The sequence below is a fragment of the Phaeodactylum tricornutum genome, chromosome 11 (genome assembly GCF_000150955.2).
Source record: "Phaeodactylum tricornutum CCAP 1055/1 chromosome 11, complete sequence".
NCBI lineage: Eukaryota > Bacillariophyta > Bacillariophyceae > Surirellales > Neidiaceae > Phaeodactylum > Phaeodactylum tricornutum.
Window position 1 is genome coordinate 83,332 of NC_011679.1, and position 23,606 is coordinate 106,937.

General features: G+C 51.4%; 11 protein-coding genes across 11 annotated transcripts; 6 read left to right on the forward strand and 5 right to left on the reverse strand.

Moving 5' to 3' along the window:
- Window positions 1–1,113: 1,113 nt before the first annotated feature.
- Window positions 1,114–1,941, forward strand: PHATR_13399 (predicted protein; the record flags this gene model as incomplete). Its single annotated transcript, XM_002185586.1, has 2 exons — window positions 1,114–1,238; window positions 1,311–1,941. Coding segments are annotated over 2 exons (756 nt in total), but the record flags the coding sequence as incomplete, so codon positions are not given.
- A 2,722-nt stretch (window positions 1,942–4,663) lies between these two features.
- On the forward strand, window positions 4,664–5,796 carry PHATR_36666 (predicted protein; the record flags this gene model as incomplete). Its single annotated transcript, XM_002185587.1, has 2 exons — window positions 4,664–4,802; window positions 4,916–5,796. The coding sequence occupies 2 exons, from the start codon at window positions 4,664–4,666 to the stop codon at window positions 5,794–5,796; spliced, it is 1,020 nt and encodes a 339-aa protein (XP_002185623.1).
- Window positions 5,797–5,937: 141 nt separating this feature from the next.
- Window positions 5,938–7,915, reverse strand: CSN3 (COP9 SigNalosome subunit 3; the record flags this gene model as incomplete). Its single annotated transcript, XM_002185783.2, has 2 exons — window positions 7,318–7,915; window positions 5,938–7,128 (listed from the first exon to the last, which is right to left on the reverse strand). Exons 1-2 carry the CDS (start codon window positions 7,825–7,827, stop codon window positions 5,938–5,940), a joined length of 1,701 nt encoding a protein of 566 aa, XP_002185819.1. The 5' UTR covers window positions 7,828–7,915.
- A 624-nt stretch (window positions 7,916–8,539) lies between these two features.
- Window positions 8,540–10,418, forward strand: PHATR_36668 (predicted protein; the record flags this gene model as incomplete). The annotated part of the gene is made up of 2 exons (XM_002185588.1): window positions 8,540–9,747; window positions 9,887–10,418. The coding sequence occupies 2 exons, from the start codon at window positions 8,540–8,542 to the stop codon at window positions 10,416–10,418; spliced, it is 1,740 nt and encodes a 579-aa protein (XP_002185624.1).
- Window positions 10,419–10,763: 345 nt separating this feature from the next.
- On the reverse strand, window positions 10,764–11,427 carry PHATR_20948 (predicted protein). The gene is made up of 2 exons (XM_002185784.1): window positions 11,105–11,427; window positions 10,764–10,906 (listed from the first exon to the last, which is right to left on the reverse strand). The coding sequence occupies exons 1-2, from the start codon at window positions 11,330–11,332 to the stop codon at window positions 10,820–10,822; spliced, it is 315 nt and encodes a 104-aa protein (XP_002185820.1). The 5' UTR covers window positions 11,333–11,427; the 3' UTR covers window positions 10,764–10,819.
- A 730-nt stretch (window positions 11,428–12,157) lies between these two features.
- PHATR_46652 (predicted protein) lies at window positions 12,158–13,964 on the forward strand (the record flags this gene model as incomplete). Its single annotated transcript, XM_002185589.1, has 1 exon — window positions 12,158–13,964. The coding sequence occupies exon 1, from the start codon at window positions 12,309–12,311 to the stop codon at window positions 13,962–13,964; it is 1,656 nt and encodes a 551-aa protein (XP_002185625.1). The 5' UTR covers window positions 12,158–12,308.
- Window positions 13,965–13,997: 33 nt separating this feature from the next.
- On the reverse strand, window positions 13,998–15,788 carry PHATR_46653 (predicted protein). Its single transcript, XM_002185785.1, has one exon. The coding sequence runs from the start codon at window positions 15,489–15,491 to the stop codon at window positions 14,136–14,138; it is 1,356 nt and encodes a 451-aa protein (XP_002185821.1). The 5' UTR covers window positions 15,492–15,788; the 3' UTR covers window positions 13,998–14,135.
- A 1,096-nt stretch (window positions 15,789–16,884) lies between these two features.
- Window positions 16,885–18,314, forward strand: PHATR_13418 (predicted protein; the record flags this gene model as incomplete). The annotated part of the gene is made up of 2 exons (XM_002185590.1): window positions 16,885–17,523; window positions 17,643–18,314. Coding segments are annotated over 2 exons (1,311 nt in total), but the record flags the coding sequence as incomplete, so codon positions are not given.
- A 398-nt stretch (window positions 18,315–18,712) lies between these two features.
- Window positions 18,713–20,258, reverse strand: PHATR_54621 (glycosyl transferase, family 1; the record flags this gene model as incomplete). The annotated part of the gene is made up of 2 exons (XM_002185786.2): window positions 18,713–19,795; window positions 20,040–20,258. 2 exons carry the CDS (start codon window positions 20,256–20,258, stop codon window positions 18,713–18,715), a joined length of 1,302 nt encoding a protein of 433 aa, XP_002185822.1.
- Window positions 20,259–20,777: 519 nt separating this feature from the next.
- PHATR_46656 (predicted protein) lies at window positions 20,778–22,466 on the forward strand (the record flags this gene model as incomplete). Its single annotated transcript, XM_002185591.1, has 1 exon — window positions 20,778–22,466. Exon 1 carries the CDS (start codon window positions 20,871–20,873, stop codon window positions 22,464–22,466), a length of 1,596 nt encoding a protein of 531 aa, XP_002185627.1. The 5' UTR covers window positions 20,778–20,870.
- A 108-nt stretch (window positions 22,467–22,574) lies between these two features.
- Window positions 22,575–23,567, reverse strand: petC (predicted protein). Its single transcript, XM_002185787.1, has 3 exons — window positions 23,134–23,567; window positions 22,989–23,041; window positions 22,575–22,848 (listed from the first exon to the last, which is right to left on the reverse strand). Exons 1-3 carry the CDS (start codon window positions 23,511–23,513, stop codon window positions 22,628–22,630), a joined length of 654 nt encoding a protein of 217 aa, XP_002185823.1. The 5' UTR covers window positions 23,514–23,567; the 3' UTR covers window positions 22,575–22,627.
- Window positions 23,568–23,606: the final 39 nt, after the last annotated feature.

Consider the following 23,606-nt stretch of genomic DNA (forward strand, 5'->3'; position numbering starts at 1 on the left):
CTATCAACTTACCTTCACTCAATGGGAAATCCCGAGCAATCGGGAGCTCTTCAGCACGAGTCCGCTTTGCGGTGGAAGCTTGACTTGACTGAAGGATACGAAAGGCAACGGCGGCGTCTCTTGCCAAACTACGAATTTCATGATGTCTATAATTTGGACGAGGCATCCGAGAGTCAAGCCGTTCACGAAGACAAGGGGGCGACGGTCGACGAAATCGAAGTTCTGCCTTTTGAACCCGCATCATCGGAATTTATGATGGAAGCAACTGCAGAGTTGTTGAAGGACCTAAACTTGAAACGCACGCACAACTCTGCAGATGACCTTGAAGAGGAAGATGAGGTATTTGAGGGGCTCACGATTTCGACGGAGCATGAAAACAGCACTGCCGCTACCGAAAGTGGTTCATATCTTTCAGTAGACGGCGAGGATTCTACCGATAAGCCAGGTGAGGGTGAGGTCTTGAGTGGCAATCCTAATGTTTATGAGATGGATGGTCCGGAGGACTCATCAAGTTACGAACTTATCCACGGACTTCTCCAAACTGGAGACTGGCCGGAACGCTCTTACAACGTGAGAAGGTGCACTGGATTGGAGGTATCTAAAGCTTTGCTTCTATGGACAACGAATGCTATGTACGTTATTGACGGCTTCGAGCAAAACGATGGAGGCGATCAAACGAAGATTATGAGAGTGGAGAAGGAGCAATCAAGCTTTTACATAAATCTACGTCCAAAGAACTACGTTCCCTCAGACAGAGAGACACCGATCGAAGAAGCTCCTAGCCACCCCAGCAAAGGGGAAGCAACATCCAGGGTGACCCATAGGCAACAGTCTCGGGCTCGTTCTGCACAGCTATCTGATACACCAGACGATGTCATTTACCAACATCGGAGCCAGCGAATCCCTTTTTCTGAGCTCTACTGTGTTTACCGGAGACGATATCAACTCCAACAAAACGCGTTGGAGTTCTACGATCGGAACAACAATGCAACTCTTATTGCATTTGACAATCACAAGAATCGTGAAGAAGTTTTGTCGAAGGTTCTCCAATCGAAGCTTCCCAACAGTGTCTTCAACTCAAGTTACGGAACCTTCATTAGCTACTCGAAATTTATGAGCAACTGGAAGGCCAAAGTCATTGCAGACTGGAGATTGGGAAAGTTATCCAATTTCGATTTTCTTATGCATTTGAATTCGTTTGCAGGACGATCTTTCAACGACTTAACGCAGTATCCAATGTAAGTGAGAATAGGTTTCGTTCATCGCGCAATTGAACTTTTGCCATGACTCAAATTTTGATGCATGTACAGATTTCCATGGATAATTGCCGACTATGATAGCGATGAGATCGATTTAGATGATCCAAATGTGTACCGAGACTTATCCAAGCCAATGGGTGCAATTGGCGCTGAGCGTGCACAGCAATTCCAGGATCGATACGAGGCTTTAGCTAGTTGTTGCACGGACGAGGACCCACCGCCCTTTCACTACGGAACACACTATTCTTGCGCAGCGTATGTCCTCTACTATCTTATGCGACTCGAACCGTTCTCTCGTTTGGCGCTTGCGTTGCAAGGTGGAAAGTTTGACGTAGCAGACCGTCTTTTCCACGATGTAGGCCGCAGTTGGAAGTCCGCCAGCACTGAGAATCTGCAGGACGTTCGAGAGCTCATTCCAGAATTTTTCTACTTGCCGGATCTGTTCGTCAATGCGAACGGCTTCGACTTCGGGCAGACACAAGCTGGAAAGTCTGTGCACGACGTCTTATTGCCAAAATGGGCGAAGGGCGACCCCAAACGTTTCGTCCGCATCAACCGCCAAGCTCTCGAGTCCCCCTACGTCTGTAGACATCTGCACCGTTGGGCCGATCTTATCTTTGGATTCAAGCAGCGAGGTCCAGAAGCTGTGCGATGTCTCAACCAATTTGTCCATTTGACGTATGAAGGAGAGGTTGATTTGGATACAATGACCGACCCTGTGCAGCGCGCATCGACTATCGCACAGATTCAGAACTTTGGCCAGACACCAAGTCGATTGGAACGTCGCCCATTCCCGGAACGAAGCGTTATTGAAGCAAGGAAAGACAACACGATTGATTTTGCTGTCCTACCGGGTTTAGCCCGGATGTCCGCGCCCTTTTGCCTAGTCGGTGCCCCACATACGATTCGTTTAAGTCCAGTTCTAACGGAATCATTACAACTTGGAATGGCCGGACAGATGGATCGGGCTATTGGGGACATTGCTTTGACTAAAGGGCTAGCGATTGGAACAGGTCGCTTCTGTTCCATAAACATGACTTCAAAGAAATACTTTCGATACGGCGGGATCAATGGAGGGCTTAGCGTTTACGCGGCGGCGGTTTCAAGCCGTCAACGCGAAGCTAACAAACTGCTAAGTATCCATGATGCCATGCACAGAGCCCCGATAGCAACTGCAAAAACATCAGTGAACGGTGATTGGATCATAACGGGTTGTGTGGATTCCACGGTCCGAGTCTGGCGGTATGACGAAAACAAAATGATGTTGTCGGCGACACTGACGGGTCACGATGGTTGGCCCATCAAGGCTGTTGATCTTTCGGAGGAATGCGGAGTCATCGCAACTGCATGCGAGCAAGGACGGGTGCTTTTATGGGACTTGCGAACCTTGACGTACGTTCGGTCACTACGTGAAGGTAGTTACAACAATGCTTACGGAAGTGTCGCAGTAGCGATAAATCACCGAGCGGGCTCTATATTGGTACTCGTTGGACCAGAATTGACGTTGTTTGACATAAACGGAAATATGCTGGCTTCTCATTCCTTTTCGGCAACTACAGACGTACCTACGTGTGCCATCGCAACGGATTGCCCGGAGTGGATGGAGCATGGTGCTGTCGCCGTGACGGGTCATTTGAGTGGCGAAGTCCGACTTTGGAGCATTGATTTTGATGAGTCGCGGCTCCGTCTGCGCCACACAATTGACGAAAACCCCCATCTCGATCCCATAACAGTTATCCGAGCCACCGGCACTGATCGCCAAGACACACTTCTTGTAGGTGACGCAGCAGGAAAAATGTCCGTGCATCGAACGGTACTCCTAGACACTTTCTCGAAAGAAGAACTCGATGCAATAATGGACAAAGAAATGGACCCCCTAGCTAGCCCATGCAAATAAACGAACCTATGATTAGATTCTTGTTCCAAAATCCACACTCTTTGAGCACATTTCCACACGGAGATCCAAGCGAGTGAAGACACTAGTCAAAAAAAAAGACAGCAGAAGCATTCGACAGCGGAAGCAATACTTGTAGAAGTGCACGCTGCTTGAGAATCGCGGGCTTTGAGCCTAACGATATCGAATCAGAACTCACTAAAATTATAATCTCTGTTGGCATCGACGTAAAGTACGGAGACAAGGTATCCATTCATTCAGCAACATCATGTATTCGAGAAGTGCACAGAAAATTGTATACCAATGGTGGTAGTGTTTTCGTTTCGTGATTATAACGTGACAAGCCATTTTGACAGCCTTTCTGGGTTTTCACATCCTTTGTAATCATTGCCAATGGCCCCGTTTCCCGAATTGACATCAAGCATACAGCATTTCATTTAGATTCTCTTGGGATGTGTCCGTAGTAATTTAATGATCACTCCGGATGCGCCCGTTATAGAAGTTGTCCTTCAGAGCTACCTCAGTTTTGGCATGAGTGTAGGCAAGCGTTTCCACGGCATCAAACGTAGCTTCGTACTGCTGGAATGAATTCGTTCTCATCCCGGATTTACCAGCCTGCTGTCGATGGATTGAGGGACAAGTGGCGTCGAAGGTGTATGTACCTGACTAAGAGAGAACTAATGCGAGTACATCCTAAATCACAGACTACTCATGCCTGGAAGTGTGTACGCTGACTCCCACCTCCCGTGGGAAACAAGTGAATCAAGCTATTCTCTCTTGTTGTGTTATCCAAGAGGCGGTCGGCTGTCGATTTTGGGACAATCAGCTTGCTTCCAGGAAGATTCGGTCTTTTATCAGCTTGTCTCGTGTCAAGCCCAGCTTGGCAACCGCAGTCACCGGCCTTTTCTTGTAAAACATCCTCATCTTCTTCTATTTTCGTATATCTAACCATTTCCTTCATAACCGACTCCAGCCAGGTCAAAGGCATTTTTCGAAAGAGGGACGAACCGAATGTGACCTACGTATTTGTGCTTGTGACCTTTGACTTTGCGCGAACTGATTTTGGTAGTGCCGTACATTTTAACTGTACATCAACTGTAAACGTGAACACAAAATACGACGGCCTGCCTGCTGGGACACGAGCCGACTGCGCAGCCCAAACTCATAGTAGCAAAGTCTGACTGACGGCTCCAAGCCTTGCGTGCATAGGTATGTCTGCACGACATCTCGGTACTGTCGGACTGACGACGTCACAGTCAGTTCATTTCATGTTTTAGAGCAGTAGCCAAAAGTGGAAAGATCACGAGTCACGACCATATCTGCACAAGATACAATTTTCACGTCAGTCAAACCAGAAAACAGTCCAATCCATTGGACGATATATCCGCTTCATGATTCGATCAAAGCCCAACCCGTACATTTCTTCATCGGGATACAATATCAACCCAATAACACCATGAGAGGGAGATGCTTTGGCTTTTCATCGGCTGCTACTGGGAGTCAGAAATCGATGTCGTCTACCGCTCTCATCATTCCAGTACTGTTCGTCGTCGCGTTGCCCGGGATGTTTGCGCTTTCCACGCTCAAACCCTTGAACCTGTCCCAACCGCAAGGAGCAGCGGCTAAACCCTTCGAGAAAAAAAGCATCGGTACGGACCCGTCTTATCCTGTGTATGTGCACCTGACAAACGCATCGGCGTCGAGAGGCTAGTCTCACCGAATGCAATTCGCTCTCGTCGTTTTTTGGCTCCCTTCCCGTTAGCCGTGATCGGCGCCGGCGGTCCACTAGGAGCTTTGACTTTTGGATTTCTCCAGCGCGCGTGTTCTCTCTACGGCACGGGTCTGGGGAAAGTCCGGACACTCGGGGCCACGTCTGACACTGCGACGCAGCTCAATCGCGTATTAGGCAAGCAGTTCGTTTTGGCCTTTGCGGATGAATCCGTCATCAAGCTCACCAATCTGCAATCGGTCGAGGCGCTACAGGATCGTTTCGAAGGCTGGAATGCCGTAGTATGGGGAACCGATGTGGTGTTAAAAACTCGACCCGTTACGGCCAATACCTTTGAAACGACACCGAACGACAAGACGGTGGAACTGTACTGGGACGCCGACGGGAAAGCCGGGGATGTACAGACGGGAAATGCCGACGAGGTGAAACGTTCGATTCTTTCCAATGTGCTACAAGCATCGCGAACCGCCAAGCTGCAACACATGGTTGTCGTGGACGACGGATCGATTCCAAATCTTCTCGAGCAGCTCGCTGATTGTGGCACCCCGTACACTTGCATACGACCAACGGGTCCCTTGGAGAGTAGACAGGATTATACTTTTCGCAAAGGTGTTCAGGGTGATCTACGTATCACCAAGCTTGCCACTTTTTCTGCCACTTTATCTCCGAGAACCGACACGCCGATTCCACGCGAAGACGTGGCCGCCCTTTGTGTCGAATGTTTGCAAAGCTTGGATTGGAGTCAAAGTCGGTGTTTGCAAGTATCGTGTGTAGGAGCTCTGGATCTACCGGCCGGAGCTTCGGGCAAACGATCCGATCAAGAGTGGTGCGTCAACACGTTCGTACTACGCGATCGACTGGTAGGTATCGACCGAAAAGATCCCGACGAAATCGTCCAACCCGTCTTATTTTAATGCAAATCGAAAATCATCACTTCAAACCAACAAAGTAGTAGCAAACAGCGTACCAAGCAATGACCGGACGTTTATTCGTTAGAGTTGGATGAAAGAAAATCAATAGGCCAATCCCCACCTATGTGCCAACGGTCTCGGGTCTCATACGTCTTCGACACCGCGTGGTCCGGCCAGGCTTCTCGCAGCATTGGTCTTACTGCCGGATTTCGACTTTTCTTTCCGCAGCAGGGTCTGGTACTTGTGCGAGGAGGCCACCTGCCAATCGAGATTCTGAACCGCCCGTGTCAGTTGTAAGAGTGATTCGATCCGGTCGTGCGCGGAAACATCCATTCGTACGTCGGACCACCGAGGGAAGCGCACCATACCATCCTCGTCGACTCGAACTGGCCAGGATTGTTCGGTGGACAGCCGCAGTAGGACTGTTTGGGCAGCAACGACCGAAACGCCGAGACGTATCGCCAAGTCCGTCAAGGGAAGTACGGCGTACACCCGACTGCAATCGTACACCAGCCGATCCGTGAGGGCGGTTCGGACTTGTCGCACCAAGCCGGCCGTACCGTCTCCCTGAAGAATGTTCTCGTGGTTGGTGACGAGAGTTACGAAGGCTTTCGAATCGGATTTGGAAAAGGCTCCGACGAGGTCCAGGTACACTTTCACGTTACCGTGACCGTCTGGAGACGGCCCCGATTCCTCACTGTTCGGTTGATCGTGTCGGTGCCCAGTTTCTTCGGGAGCTTCCACCAAATGCGTGACCGTTTCTGTTTCAGCGGGTGGTTGCGGTCCTTCCGGAACTTCCGTACGGGCGGACGGGGCGTGTTCGGCTGCCGCGAGGTAGCGGTGTAGACAGGGGGGCATGGTTTTGACGGCCTGGGGTGTCACACCGGTGAGCATCGGCTGAGCCAACTGGCGAATACACTGCACGAGTACCAGTCTCTTCCACGCCGCAATCGCAATGGCCGATACAGTTTCGGCCGGTACACTGACGCAGGTTTGGAACGATCGGACGGCCCATTCGAGTTCGTTGGAACCGATATGTACGATTCCGCGCAAGTAGTAATACCGTAAGACCTGCGTGACGGTAGTGCCGGGTCGAGGGCGGGGCCAGGCAGTGCCTAGCACACGCGAGGCGTACCGGTACTGTTCAGCCGCGACACACACCTGTAGGAATTCTACGGCAATGGTAGAGAGGTACGGAAAGGTAGTTTCGGAACGATCGTGGTTGGGAGTCGAGGAGTGGCGCTGCCGTTCCAATACCGTCGCGAGGACCAGTAGAATCCCTGATTCGGTCACTTTCGACCGTGGTGTGCAATGGAGCGACACGATCCCGACGGTCTAGCAGAGTGTACCAAAGGCGTGAGTATGAGTGTGGGTCGTACACTAGACAGGACTGGACCCCGCATCCAGGACACCCACGATCGTTCACCGGCAGGTTCCGGTGCACACACACGTGCGCGTACTCGTCCGCTGGACCCGACCACTACAGTAATACAGTAGTGCAGCAGTAGATTAGTAGAGACTCACCTCGATGATCCACGATTTTTGTCGATTGCTGGATAATTGAAAAGACTCGTCGGCAGCAGGGTCTGCCACAAGGACGGATTGACGTGATGGTGCAGCAGCTGTTGTTGTCGAAGTCGCGGGTGGATCCCTGTCAAAGAGGTCGTTCCACTGCCGTGCTACGGCTTGTAAAAAGGCCGACGCGAGAGCAGCAACGTCCGAGTGCGATTTACTGTTATCCCCATCCGTAGCGCATCGCTGCGTAGTGATCGCTGTGGAATGCGCACATTCCGCTCGGACGGTCGTGGCAGCGGCGGCCAAATCCTGTAAGCGAGCGTGCAGAGCAAAAGAAGACGGCGTAGCTGATGATCCCAAGGTTCGTAGGAATGCGAGCGTCTTCGTTTCGGGATCTTCTGGTGCTTGTTGCGGTTGTGATTGTGTTTGTTGCGACTCGTCCTGATTCGCAGCTGTTGGCATACCAGGGACGGTATCTACGATTCGTTCGGGATCCGCGTGGTTCTCCGGTGCACTCATTCTGCTGCTGCTGCTGCTGCTTCGGTTGTTATCGTGAAGTATGGACGGGGAACGGATGGGAAAGTTTCTATTGCTAGTTATGGTTCGTAGCTCGATTAGGCAAGGCTACTAGGTTGGGTTGTGTCGGTGGTGTCGGTCTGTGGTTACGTTAGCACTACTAGAGCATCATCATGGTGGTATCGTATTGATGCTTCGTATCGCATCCATCGGTGTAAGCGTGTCTGTGGGAAGGAAACATACGTATGGTTACCGTTACAGTCACGCCGGGGACCCTGTCTCTGACGAGCCCTACCCTACTCAATACGGGTTCCCGTTCCGTTCCTCTGCGTCACGAGTCGGACGCTCTCGGTGTGAGAATGGGACTCTGGATTGTTGTCATTGCGATTGTTGTTGTTGATACTGTTGCTGCCGGAACAGCCATCAGGATTCATCCGAGACGCACGTACCTTCAACCTCGCCCGACGCCAGTCCCAGAGTACTTACAGCAACACCAGTGAGGCACCGGCGGCACACATCCCGACCGACGCACATCACAAACCAAACGATGAGGAAAAGTCCCCGACTAGCTCGCAGTACGCGCGAGTCGGCGCCCTCGTCACCACACGAAAGTTTGTCGGCACGACACCACGAATCAGTCGTTGATAACGAGACCTCATCGACGACACCACTTCGTCACGTCTTCAACGGTATCACGTACGACACCTACCAAGAAATGGTCGACGCCAAACGGCAACGCAATCAACAAGTCTTGCTGGAATCGGGACTCTTGTCCCTCGCCGCCACCGTGCGCGCATCGGCTCGTCCCGTACCGACCCGGACCCACACCGGCCTCACGGCCCGGAAACGGAACGCGACCCACGACGGGAAATTCGAATCGGCCAGACTCCAACGCAAATCCAACCGGATTGCCGGAATTGCCTCGGACGGACTCTACGTGCAAGAAGAACGGGCCGGACGATTCACCCTCGCCGGTACCCACGACACCAACAACCCTAGCCGTATTGACAGCATGGACACCGCCAACACCACCAACCACAACAATAACCACAACCAAAACGACGTCAAGGAACACTACCGGGGACGCGTCAACGATGGGGCGGATCTTTCCTTGGCGCAAGTCGTGGCTCTCGCCGGACCCAAGTGGACCGACGACGATTCGCTCTCTCACGCGCAAGCCTTGTTTCGACGCCTCCAAAGTGCGGATTTTGCTCCACCCGACGATTGTGCCCTACCCGACACTCCCCACGCGGCACACAAGGAAATGGACAATACCACCACAGCCATTCCTTGTAAAGTGGTAACTCCCGGCAGTACCCCCACCAACACTCTCCACAACACTACAGACACCACCATCCCTTCCCACGACCACTTTGTCCGTCAAGTCCAACACATGTCGGTCGATTCCGATCACCAGGTTGCCAAGGTCGTCCCCGATCGGATATACGGTATTGCTACCCATCCATCTCCCCACCAGCTCATTGTTTGTGCCGGGGACAAGTCGGGATACGTCGGCATCTGGAACGTGGATGCCTATCACCCCGAAAAAGACACGGACAAGGCCGTGCACGTCTTCAAGTACCACTCCGGAGCCGCCGCTTGCTTACAATGGAACTCCAACGGTACATCCCTCTTGTCGGCTTCGTACGACGGTACCGTTCGCGTATTGGACGTAGCTACGGCATCGGCACAACAAGTTTTTGCCACTTTCGACGACGATCCCGTCCACGCCCACAGGCCTGGCGCCAACACGGATACCGGCTACCGTTTCTGGACGCAGTACGCTTGTTGGGATGCCTCTGAACAAGGCCTCTTCGTAGCCACTTCCATCGGCACCGCGCTGCACGTGGACTTGCGGACCGCTCCGGCCTCCAAAGTTACCTTTCACGAACAGCTTGCCGAAAAGAAAATCAACACGCTCAGGTACGTGCGTCCAAGCGTCTGTGCGAGCGTGCGATTTCCCCCACCAATCCGCCAGACTCTATACTTTCTACAAAACTCACCCCGATTGCCATCATTGCCAATTCTCCGGGTTGGACCTGTTTCTGTGTCAACGGCTCAGTCTCCACCGCAACGGCCACACGTTACTTTCCGCCGGCTTGGATTGCCAGTTGCAAACCTGGGATTGGCGCAAACTGGGTGACAACCGTACGTCCCGACACTCCAAGGCTCCCTCACCGGTGGCATCTTACCACTGTGGCAAATCGGTCAATTCCGCCTATTTTTCTCCTACCGGAACCTACGCCGTGGCGACCACCATGGCGCACAAACTGGACATTTTTACCAATCTGGAACGGGCCAGCGGCTCGAACAGCAAACCGACTAAAAGTCTTCGCCACGATAACTTGACGGGTCGTTGGTTGACCACCTTTATGGCTGTTTGGCATCCGACGCTGGACGTCTTTGGAGTGGGCAGCATGCAGAAACCCCGTGCCGTGGAGATCTTCGACCCCAGTCGTACCGTTCCCTTGGTACGGGCTATCCAAGGCGACGCCTTGACGGCCGTGGCGAGTCGATGTGCCTTTCACGCTTCGACGGGTCGACCCGTCCTGGTCGGCGGCAACTCCAGTGGACGAGTCACGATTGTGCGGTAGGAATAATCGGGGCGGACGGAACCGATCCAAATTAAATCTCTGGGACAATGCGAAAGACGTATGGATGGAGTAACGGGAAGAGAGAGTACGTCTATGGCAATGGTGACCGCTCCTTACTAAGTTTAATGCTCAATTTTTCAAATTTACATTTCGTTCGACGACTGAAGAGTTGGGAGCATGTGATTACAGTCAATAAAGACGGCACAGAACTAGCGGAAATCGACTCTTTGGGTTATTCGACCCCTACAATTACGCACGGCCAAGACAATCACACAACTTTAGTTGGAACATTCACGGCTAGGCCAATAAACGCTCGACCCCTACTCCTGTTGCTACACCTTTCCGTTTCAACTGCACAACCAAACTTGTTATTTACGTTATTGTAGAGAGATCGTATTGTTCTAAGCAGTGCAAGTGGACTTGAGGTAGGCAATAAGGTCCTTGCGGTCCTTTTCCTTCTTGAGTCCGGCAAAGATCATTTTGGTGCCCTGTACGAGTGGCAACAAGAGGAGAGTACAATCAATATAGGATGTGATGTGAGTGATTCCGCACCAAACCAGATACAACACACGTCTGCCAGGACAACGTTGAAGAATTCCCACCGAGACTTGTATGATTGGCACTCTCGTCGGTATCTCTCCGACCAACCGAGTAATCGTCTCTTTGTATCGGCAGACATGACGTACCTTGATGTACTTTTTGGGATTCTCCAAGTACTCAAACAGCGTATCTTCCCCCCAGGTAATACCGGATTTCTTGTTGGCAGCGGAATAGGAGTATCCGTCGGCTTGTCCAGACTGTCGGCCGAAGAAACCGTACAGATTGGGTCCTTGCTTGTGCGAGCCACCCTCTTCCACAGTGTGGCACTGCGAACACTTGGTTTTGAAAATCTTGGCTCCCTTCTTTTCACTCATATTGAAACTGTGGTAGTTAGTTCGTAAGTTAGTTACTTGTTAAGAGAAGAGGAGGAAGACTACGGGGGTCCAGTATGTGAATGGATCGGCAAAAAATCCAGTATGTGAATGGATCGGCAAAAACACGTGGGACCGACGCGACGACTCAATGTTTGTGTGTCGTTGTGTATTGTTGGTATCGTTCTGTTTTTCACGGTGCTTGCTTTGGTGGCAGCAGTACTGCCTTGCCGTACAACCCCCGTAAACATTGCGTGTGTGACGCGAACCATTGTTCGTCCTCGTCGCCGATCGCCGACGGATGGTGGGTAGGTACGGTACAGTACACTACGGCAGGCGCGGTCTGCCGTAGTTGTCTACGGTAGAATGGTTCCGGTACTGACTGACTGACTGACTGACTGACTGACGGTGACTGACGCAAACGTAGCCAGAGACGAAACCGTTACCGTACCATACCGTATGATTGGTATAACTATAAACGACGAGCCGATTCTGGACGAAGATCTTCTCGTCTCCACGTCATCAATGACGAAGACTCGTCCTTTCCAAAAGGAGTAAAGCAACCAACACTAAAAACCATAGGATGGCAATACAACCCTGCCTCAATCAGGAAAGAATAGGCTTATTCTACACTAGACCTACTTTCTGACAGTGAGTAGGGTAAGGTAGTGCGGTGGAAAGACGATTGGGTTCCGTTCGCTTCCTCGAAACCCCACCGCAAATCCCCTCCAAGGGTTCGTTTCCGTTCTGTCCCTGACGGCCTCTCCCGCTATGGACCATGACACGAAGACTGAAACATAACGGAAACATACATTCACACCACTGCACTGCGCTTTCCTTGGACAAACGTAGGAGATATATGTATCGGTAGTCTCCTTTATTTCTCATAAACAAACATCCTATCGGTACCCGCAACACAGCATTAGGATCATCGCGTTCCATCCCGTCTCGTCTTCGCCCCCAATTGTTGTACCGCCTCATGACGTTGATCGAGCTGGGTTCGCCTTCCGCCTTGCAGGAATTCATCGCGTCCCATCGCAACGTGATTGTTACCTTTTCCGCGCACTGGTGCGGCCCTTGTAAGTCTTCGCATCCCGCCTTGCGAGACTTGGCGGACCAGGCCAAGGCGGACGTGAACAAAGATGTCCGCATGGGTATCGTCTACGAGTCGGATATATCCGACGCCATTCACGACTACGCAGTGCGTGCCTTTCCCACGTACGTTTTGTTCCAGAATCAACGCGAACTCGAGCGAGTGGAAGGAGTCAATTTCGTGGCCATTCAAGCCATGATTGATCAACACTGCGTCACCGTGTTGAAAGGTGGCACAGCCTTGGGCAGTAGTAGTAGCGCTGCCGACGCCACCGCATACACCCCACTCAGTCCGGCAGCCGCACGGGAAGCCCGGCTCGCCCGGTTGACACAAAATCACCCCTCCGCACCTCAACCCGCACCCGCACTGTCGATACCCGCGGCGCATCGCAAACCGACGCCGACTCCATCCACCGACAACGAAAACGCCCCGGACGATGTTGAAATGATGGATGCGGATACCAACGCGAACACAAACACAAATGACCCGACCGCCGAACTGGATCCCAATGTCCTCCGAACCTTGACCGACGATATGGGATTCCCTCTCTTGCGGGCGCAAAAGGGATTACTCTTTGGTAACGGTGCAACCGTCGAAGCCGCCGTGGAATGGCTCACGCAACATCAGGACGACGACGACATTGACGAACCCATTCCTGCCAACGCGGGAGCCGTCGCGCAGTCCTACAAATGCAACGAGTGCGGCAAGATTCTTTCCAACATGGCCAATTTGGAATTGCACGCCAATAAAACGGGTCATTCCGACTTTGAAGAATCCACCACTGCCGTCAAGCCCCTGACGGACGACGAAAAAAAGGCAAAAATCGCCGAAATCAAGGAACTCCTCCGTCTCAAACGCGCCGAACGCGAAGAAGCTGAAAAGGTAGATCTCACGGAACGGGAAAAGCAACGCCGAATGATGGGCAAAGAAATGTCCAAAACGCGGGAAGAAGTCGAAAAGGAACAGCGCAAGCGGGAAGCTTATCTGCGCAAGAAAGAAAAAGACGACTTCAAAAGAGAGCGGGCGCGGATTCGGGCCGAACTAGCCAAAGACAAAGCCGAACGGCAAAGTAACAAAGGCAAACTCAGCTCGAAACTGGGTATTGACGGATACAATCCGGACGGTATTCAGTACGACGTTCCGGGTCAGGCCGGCGGGGACGCCGCTATGGACGACGAGCAGCATCAACATCACCAGCAGAAACGACTCAAGGCCAGTGCGGCCAAGATTGACGAGTACATTACCAAAGTTTCGGCGTACAAAGCGGGTGGGGACGGTGGTAAGTGTCTCAAAGTGCTCAAGATCTACATTGGCAACGTCGTGGACCACCCAGACGACCCGAAGTACCGGTCCATCAATACGGATAACAAGGCTTTCAAAATCAAAGTCAAACCGTTCATTGGCGCTAAAGCTTTACTCCTGGCGGTAGGATTTGCACCGAGCCAGAGCGAAACGGCGTTGGAACTAGGCGAAGGGGCCAATCACGAATTGTTGGTCAGTACCAAGGGAAAGTTGGAATCCGCCATTGCGGCGTACGGATAGAAAGTCGGACAATAACGATTCGAGGAATCTTATATGAAACAAGCATAGACTAGGAATATTTTATGCCTGCTTCGTCCAGTGTCATCATCTTCGGCGACCGAAAGTGTATTGGTACTAGGACAACAAACAGCGCAGCCGCAGCAACGATAGACGTAGCGCCACATGGACTACCTACTCATCCACGTGCTCGTAGCCGAGAAGTAGAATCCCAAAGATGGTGAGCAGAGAAGAAGCTAGCCATTTGCTGATACGCTCGAATCCGGTTATTTCTTTGAAATAAAATATCCCCCAGAGACCGGAAACAATAATGCTTGTTTGTACCAAAGGATATCCGACACCCTGTCCGAGGTAGAACACCGAGATCAGACTGAAAAAGTTTCCGATCGACCAAAGCATACCGGATAAGCCTCCCGCGAGCCACATGGTGTGCAAGTGAAAGGACGGTAGCGATGCGTACGCTTTCGAGCACGATTGGTAGTGGAGGACGTTGTAGCCGTACCTTACGAGCCACATGCCCGTGTTGACAATGGAGGCACCAATGGAAAAACTGAGAAGGAAGTGCGTGCCTTTGGTATCGGATTGGCAGAATTTCATGGGAGCCATGATTGATCCACCCCACACCCCGCAGAACATGGCGGCGACCATGCCCAAATACCTCCGCTGCCATTTCTTTCCGCAAACAATGACGTACGAGAGTTCGGTCTCTGTGGACTCTCGGGTCGTGGTACGATCCATATCTACATATAATTCTTCCAGATCCGACTCAGGGTCGTCGGAAAAGGACAAATGTTCCGTCCGCTCCGTAAGCTTGAGCTGCTTTTGACGTGTATCTGGTACGAGGAGCGAAGGATCTCCGGGATTGCTGTTGCTACTACTATGGTCGCTATTTTGGTTGTCGTCTGTTTCGTGACCCCCCGGACCTAGACCGCGGTACCGAATGCCCGAACACAGTCGCACCGAGTGTTGCGCATTGGTCACGAGTGCGTCTCCGGGGTCGGTCGTCTCCAAGGCCCAAGCGAGTGGTTCGTCCTGTGCCTCGTCGGCCGCGATCGCCTCGGCGCTTTCCGGACTACTGAAATAGCTCATGCCCAACAAGCCCAACATCATGGAGAAAATGGCCAAACAAGCTCCAGTTTTCGAGTGCACGGCTTCTTCAAAGACGAAAATGCCCCATATAAAGCTGACGAGAACGATAAAGGACGATCCGATCCCAATGCCAATGGCCAAACCCGCATTCTTGACGGCAAAGATGGTTGCCGTTCCTCCGGGAACCCAGAAGAGGCCACTGACGATTCCCCAGGGCGTAAAGGTAAAGGGCTCACCGGCGAGAAGAACAAGCCAGGAAGTGGCGAAGCACATGAATGTTTTATAGGTTTGAAAGACGAGTGGATCAATGTCTACGGACACGGCGGCTTTTGATTTGATGGGTACCCCAAAGGTTCCAAAGGCGAGCATGGAACAAAGGGCCGCCGCCCAGCCGCATGCTTCACACGCGACAGCGGCTGCGCCATTTACGGCGGCATCCATCGATCGAGCGATAAAGGTTGAGATGAGATACACTGACGGAGGTGGGCGTTTGGTGTCTCACAGCGGAATCAATCGGAGACAGCAACAAGGAACGCACAAAATTCCCCTGGGATCGCAAAGTCTCTGGCCTACCCGAAAAAGGGTGAATGGCATCAAGGTTCTAATGAAAACAAGGATAGGTTCGGGCTTTGTGGAGCCTGTCCAACGTCGATCAGCACCACACGCGGCTCTCCTGTAGATATCCGCAAGGTGTGGGCGGAGCTGTCAGTATGTAAGAGGGGGGTTGGGCTGGGCTGCCTACGGTCCCATTGTGGCAACCGAATTGTACCAGTAGTATCGTATTTAACAGGAAAGACAGTCAATCTGACACGACATGATTCACGGATCGACGGGGGATACCTATTGCCGCTGCAAGGATCATCAAAACGAATTCGGGTCATCCTCGATGTCACGAAACAAGGGGAATATCAAAATGTCTTTCGAAACAAGTTCATAAAAAACACCAGCATCTGGTTTGGGTTTCGGGTCGCTACAATTTGGCCGTATGTATTTCGGAAGGACCATTCCAATTATTTTGACTACGCACTGTAGGTGGAATACAATATGGAATGTTTTCGTTCAATCGGCATTCATTCATGTCTCTTGCCCGACTCAGCGTACACTCTAAGATGATATTTTCTGTCTACAAATTCGAAGTGACATATAGATAGGGTATCTACTTATGATGAAGCGATATTTAGTTTTCCTTCTTTCAAGCTCCAAACAACTTCCGTACGCTTGATTACCGCATCCCTGTGCATTAACGGAAGTTAGGAGATTCACAACTCACACGATGTACTACTACTACGTACCAGTTTCACGTATCACGGTTCAGATCGGACCGACACAGACCCACGCACCGCGAGCGACTGCTGTGTTTTGCGTCGGAGGACACCACGTGCCTCCCACAACAGACAGAAAATATCGACGTTCGGTGTGAATTGTGCATCTTTTAGGTGTGACTGACTTGGGAACGTACCGGATCTAACGGACTGTGATTGTGACGGGCTCCATTGGTAGGCCAACGACGTCCACGTACCGACGAACCAACGGAGTGCTTCCGTGACGAGCCGCTAGTCGGGTTGAGTCGATTTGTGTCGATTGTGTGATTCTTGTGTGAGAGACTCACTCACTGTCACATTCAGCACAAGTCTACCGTGTCTCAATCGCTTTGGCGCAAGTTTCGAGTGCTGCCTACTTCCGTACCGCCATTCTCATCATGAATAGCCGTACCTTTTCTTACAACAGCAACGATGGGAATGAGTTGTTGGATGCATGCATGGCTTATCTCGGCGCTAACGCCACGACGTACGACTTGCTCGGCTGCGTGTCTGCGCAACTCAGCAACGAAGTCGGGAGTCGCGAATTCTCTCGTTCGGTGCTGCTCGTCTACGCTGCTGCACTCGTATTCTTTATGCAAGCCGGCTTCGCCATGCTCTGTGCCGGAGCCGTCCGGAAAAAGAACGTGCAGAACACCATGCTCAAGAACTTGTTGGACGCCTGTGGAGCCGCCGTCGCCTTTTTCATCGTGGGCTACGCTATAGCCTTTGGAGGCATGGAACCGGAATCGCCCAACAAGACATTTCTCGGGAACACCAATTTCTTTTTAATGGGAGTGGACGATTTGGCCTTTTGGTTGTTCCAGTACGCCTTTTCCGCTGCCTCTGCAACCATCGTCGCGGGAACTTTGGCCGAGCGCTGCCAAATGGTTGCCTACTTGTGTTACTCCGTAATGTTGACGGGATGGGTCTATCCGATTATCGCGCACGCGATTTGGTCACCCAACGGTTGGCTCTCCGCCAGTTCCGTGGATCCGCTATGGGGTGTCGGCATGGTCGATTTCGCCGGCTCGGGAGTAGTGCACATGACTGGAGGCGTTACCGCCTTGTTCGCCACTCTCATACTCGGACCTCGCCGTGGACGGTTTCACGATGAAACCGGACGCCGGCTCGACAAACCAAAATCCTTTCCCGGACACTCCGTGGCCTTGCAGGTACGCGGCACACATTACCACACCTTGTACAGCCATACCTTGGTCGACCTGTCAGCCCACACCTTACCCTAATTCTGTACCCGTTTATTCCTGCTTTTCTATACTTCACTATTCTACAGATGCTCGGTACCTTCATTCTCTGGTTTGGTTGGTATGGATTCAATTGCGGTTCGGCGTTACTCATCGACAAGCCCGGTGCTAACGATATTGCCGCCTTGGCGGGCGTCAATACGACACTTTCTGCCGGAGTCGCTGGGATAGTTGCACTCTTTGTCAACCTCTGGTACCTCGAGCGAACAACCGGAGAACCTTTTTTTGATTTGACCTACGCCATGAACGGATCCCTTTCGGGTCTCGTGGCCATCACAGGAGGTTGCGCTGTTCTCGAGCCCTGGGCGGCAGCGGTCACTGGAGTCGGTGCCGGTATCTTGTACATGGTTGGATCACGAGGTTTGGTCATGTTGCGATTGGATGACGCGGTTGACGCGATTCCCGTTCATTTTGTGAACGGGGCCTGGGGTCTCATGTCGGTCGGATTGTTCGCGTCACCAGCACGCTTGCTGGCCGCGTACGACAACGACGCTCATCCTGGATGGTTCTATTCCCTACGAAACGGCAAATCGGACGGGCGTTTGGTTGGAGTTCAGCTGGTAGGCATTGTATTTATCGTGGGATGGGTCATGGTGATTATGTTGCCCTTCTTCATTTGGTTGGATTGGAAGGGATGGTTCCGGTCGGATCCTTTGGAAGAAATTGTGGGATTGGACACGTCGTACCACGGTGGTCTCGCTTTGCTGGGCGGGGACGATGAAGTCAACCCTGAGTACATTTCCGCGTACAAGAAGCAAAGGAACGAAGGTACGCTGCGGCGTAGGCATAAAGGGACAACCAGCAGTGTCAAGACGGGAGAAGTAGAATCGGACGAAGGCGCCGAACGGGTGGCGCCCGAAGCGACGAAGCACAAAAAGATTCCGATCGCTACAACGACAGAGGTTTTCAATGGAGGTCAAGATACGGATCAAATGTCCTACCACGCCTGATGATTGCGGTTTTTCGGTTTCTTTCGTGCACCACACGAGTTTTGAATTTGAGCCGCACCGGGTGTTTTTCTATTCTGTTTAGCTAATTTTGTAATTCAACAATTTACTTGATTGCATTTTACATCACAGTCAGTAGCATGGCAAGGATTTCACAGCAAGTTGGCTTGAAGCAAAATTTCTTCGAACGATTTTGCAAACACAACGTCCGAGAAGCGCGAGGCCGACTTTTGAGCCGCCTGACGCATGGCTTGCGACTCGGCAGAACCCATCGTGAAGGCTCGGTACATGGCCTGGGCGTATTCTTCTTTCGTCGTGGCCAGAAACCCCGTCGACTGAGATTTGTACTCGGTGACAATGTCCAACTTTGGTCCACCAGAGTTGTGTGCGACGACGATCAACCCTGCGGCCATCATTTCGACAATTCCAATCCCAAAATGTTCGTTCCACATCGTATGAATGCCTACACTTGATTTTTGTAGCCAGTGTTCGACCACGGAATACTTTTGGTTGACCACAAATTGGACGGAAGATTCCAGTTGCAATGTTCCGGCTAACACTTGTAGTGCCTCTAGTCGTCGTTGGTCCGATTCGCCGCGACAACCACCCAACAACACAAGCTGTACCTGTCCACGAAGCTCGGCATGGTTTTTTAATAAATAGGCAAACGCCTCGAGCTGTAAATTGTGATCCTTTTCCGGACGGAATTGGCCGATCGAAAGAACAATCTTTTCGCGTTTGGGACCGTTCTTGGATGGTACGGCGACGCGGCACGGAGGATAGAGGATTCGGATGCGATCCTTGGACCACGCCGCGCCCTTCCACAAGCTTTGAATGTGATTGTACGTCCAGGTCGAGTTGACCAACACAAGCGTCGACAAACTCCCGACCATACCGTACAATACGGCAAAACCGATGTAGTAGAGGAGTTTGACGTATGTCGTGACGCGACTCGATGAGATGTAGTCCTGATGATTGTAGGAGCTCCGCCGCCGTTCCCAAACAAGCTGCAGCATATCAGTGGAAATTGTTGGGTAGTGCACGTACGGAATAATTCGGGAGCCGAACAGGATGGATGCTACAACAAAGGTAAAGGCACAGCCGGTGGTGTCCAGAAAGATGTCAGGCAGCACCCCAGTATTCTTGTACTGCCGCAGAAATCCTTGATATGCCAGTTGCATCGTCCCTAAACTCTCCATCAATAGAGAAAAGCGCGGCGCCGATGACAGGAGCTCCTCGTGGTCGTGTAAATGAATAAAAGACAGGGCCAATCCATCGGATACAGCAATCGAAAAACGTTCGTCAACGTGCTTTAGAAGATCTATCGCCAAGTAGAATGTGATTCGGACCGTGAGACTCTGCTATGATCAATCTAGTCTAGACCAGGAACACCCAACCAGAAGTATCGGTAGTACCCAGTATGTATCACGTACCTTGCTTATACGTGGGCGATGGCGGATCGACGGTGTAAATGACCACGTCCACGTGCCAGCCTTTGTGATGGAGATCGCTCAATACTTGTACCATTTTCCACAACACACGCTCACCACCTCCACCACTGGAGCAATAGGGGTGGAAGAAAGCCCACGTCTTTCTCTTTGTTCGTCTGAAGTACTTGATACGGTGGTACAAGATAGCGCTGAGTAGTGCAACGCAAGGAACCAGCAGCCAACAGATTGCTGTTGTCAGTAGCAGCATCGTAGTTTTTGTGTTCCTGTTCAGTTTACACGCAATAAGAGTTATTCGATTGACTGTGGACTTGGAATCGATCTAAGAGTTGATGGGCCTTTCGAACGCATTCATGGTGGAAGAAGTGAGTATGTTTGCCTCGATTCAATTGTCCATGGTCACCATCAAATACTGGTTTTCGTTCACTGTCTGCTTGCTGCCTTTCAGGTTCACATGTCACGAAAGCGACATTTGCGGCGACAACGAATCGGAAGTACCCGGAAAAATTAAAACAAAGTACCCGGACCTATGAGAAGACGCAAAATACCCGGATTCTTTCAACTTCAATGAGACATTGGACAATCAGAATGATCCAAAGATCGTTGACCCGGACCCTATTCGAATGAGTATTTTGTCACCTAGCCCCCCTTTTCTTTTTCGATGGGGTTTGTACAATTCGACCCAGCAACAACAGACTGACAATCACACTGACTGACTCTGAAATACGAGAACGTGAATGGATCGATTCTCTCACAATCAGTCACTGTCACCGTCAATATAATCACGGAAACACAACTCGTTTTGGCAATTCGGGGCCTTTTTACTCTCATAAATTTACACGGATTGAAAAAAGGTGCCACCATGACGGGAGCTGCATCGCAAGCTTGTTTTGTTGACACTCCGGAGGACTTTTGCGCGGTTATTTTGGCGTCCACCGTCGGTGCCCGTCTTTTTCCTCTCACGTCCATCCAAACGCCGAAACATCTCTTGCCGATGGCGGGAGTTCCAATTTTGCTGCGCCTTTTACGGGTGATACAAGCGAGTAGCTTTGCTTCCTGTGTGGTGGTGGTTGCACCGGACGATGTTGCGACAATTCCTCTCTTGCAAGAACAGGCAAACGTGACCCAACTCGCTGCGCAGCCCCATCCGGTCTGGAACATTGCGCCACCAGATGCCGACCCTAACGGAACGATCAGCTCCGCAATGAAGCTTACGGTCTTTCGGTTGACAGAAGACTGCCCAGGATCAGTCGAAGCACTCCGTCAGGTCGAAACGGCGGCGCTTGTCGATCGAGCTTCTCATATGGTAGTACTGCCGGCAGATTTGGTCGTCCTCGGCTTGGAAGAAACCTTGCCCCACCTGGTGCATACGCACCGACAGGCTCTCTTACAAGCCACTCTGGAAGTAGAGAGAGTCGAACCTGCTTGTACTATACTCCTAGCGGACGTGGGCGAACAAGACGAACACGGCTTGCCATTGAAAGAGTCCGCCAAGCAGAAGAAAGGCGGACTGGCACGGGAAGAGGAAGAGATCGAATACGTAGCACTATCCTACGAATCGGAAAAAGACAACTCGCCGCGAGTTGTCTGGAAACAGCCCAAAATCGATGTAGAAGAAGACCGGGATATGACTGGGGCGACTCCCAAACTCGTCTTGCCCAAACCACGACTGCGACAGGGTTGTATTACGCGAGTTCGCACCGATTGGAGTGATCTGCACGTGTATGTGTTCGCGCCATGGGTCCGGCGCTTGATTACTTCTCGAACCGGCTTAGTGTCCCTTCAAGAAGATTTGCTGCCACTCTTGATTTCTCGACAGTTTCAAGGTGTCGTGGAAACCTTCGGAAGCAAAGCAGACAAGGACATATTGGATGAGGTTTTGAAACTGAATACTAAAACGGAAAACACGTTGACTGAATCGAATCTGTTGGACGGTAGCACCAATACTGAAATTCACCGTCTTTCCACACCTCGCCAAAGCGAAACTGCCGCACCGGAAGGAAAAAGATATTCAGTGTTGGCTCGTGTGGTACAATCGTCGGCACTGCGGGCGCATTCCGTTGCTTCCTATTTGTACGCCTCGAAAGAGGTTTCCAGTAGGGCTGTGCAAGATCCTACGGTGACAAACACAGATCCTTGTCTCTTCGTTCCGAATGGTACATCGCACAAGCCTAAGTATCAGTCCGTTTTCTTGCCCGACGTTCAAATGGGCGACAAAGTGACACTCAAGTCGTGCGTTGTCGGGCGACGGTGCCAAATTGGCACCAAGTGCCGTCTCAACAATGTGGTGCTCATGGATGATGTTGTCATTGGAGAGAACACAATTCTTCAGAATTCCATTGTCAGTCGCCACAGTGTAATCGGAGAGAACTGCAATCTGAACGACTGTCAAGTAGGACCAAATCAAATGATTGCGCCAATGACAAAGGAAAAGGGCGAAACGTTTCTGGAAGCATAGGATTCACGCATAGAGATTTATCAAACTTTAAATCTGCTTTTGGAAATGGAGGTTTATGCTTTTTGTGCATTGATGGAAGGGAGGAAAGGGTGAGATCGTTCGATTAGTACTCGGACGATATCGGTGGATATATCTAGACAATGTATGTAAGTTATTATTCTCTAGTTCCACCAACCCGGTTCACCGGTACGAAAATCGACTTCCGACCAAAGACCTAAGCGAACTTTGTTGTCCTGCACATCGACGTGTGCCAAGGCCAAAGGAAGCGGTGCCGGTCCACGGACGACGGATCCTTCCTCGTCGTATTGGGACCCGTGACAAGGGCAAATAAACTTATTGTTGGCTTCCGACCACGGGACGACACAACCTAAATGCGTGCAAACTAAACAGAAGAGGGGAGAGACGTGTGAGAAACGTGATTTGCCTTGCGAACACATCCAAAAAAAAGCCTTCGGAACTGCCGTCCCGAAGCGCATTCCCGCGTCCAAGTGAACGACACCAAATGTACAATTTCCGACTTACTAGCATTCAATCCGTAGCTTTGAAACGTCTTGTCGTCTTTGACAATCAAGTATCTGTGAATAATTGTGAAAAATGTGATTATTGTGAGAATGATCCCCGGTGCTTCATCGATATGGATCGGCCCCCATACCACTTCGATACTTACGTCGCATCTCCTTTCAAGCCTTCTACCAGGGAGCGATCACCCTCTGGTTTCTCTTCCAAATATTTCTTGGCATCCACCTCGATACCTTTTTTATCCCGTGCAGTGACGCAGTTCGATCCTCCCGCTACAGACGGAGGCATAAAGAACGCCAGGTAGGGAACGCCGAATCCACCAACGGTGACGGCGCCCGATCCCAGTACGATTAAATTCATCAAATTCCGCCGTTCCTGATCAATGGTCCCTTCGTACGCAGGCTCTTCCAAGCTTGCCGCCCATGTTTTACTAGACGCATGGGTATGCCTTGGTGCTAGTGTGGGGGTAAAGGCACGTATCGAAATGGCGAGGAGCGCCAAAGATGTGACGGTTGGTATAATCTTCATGGTGGTATATTTTTCGTTCGGGAATGCGCTACCGGTTTGATGTTTTGGGGTTCTGATTTTGAAATTTATGGGCGCGTGTCCGGTGGAAGTGAA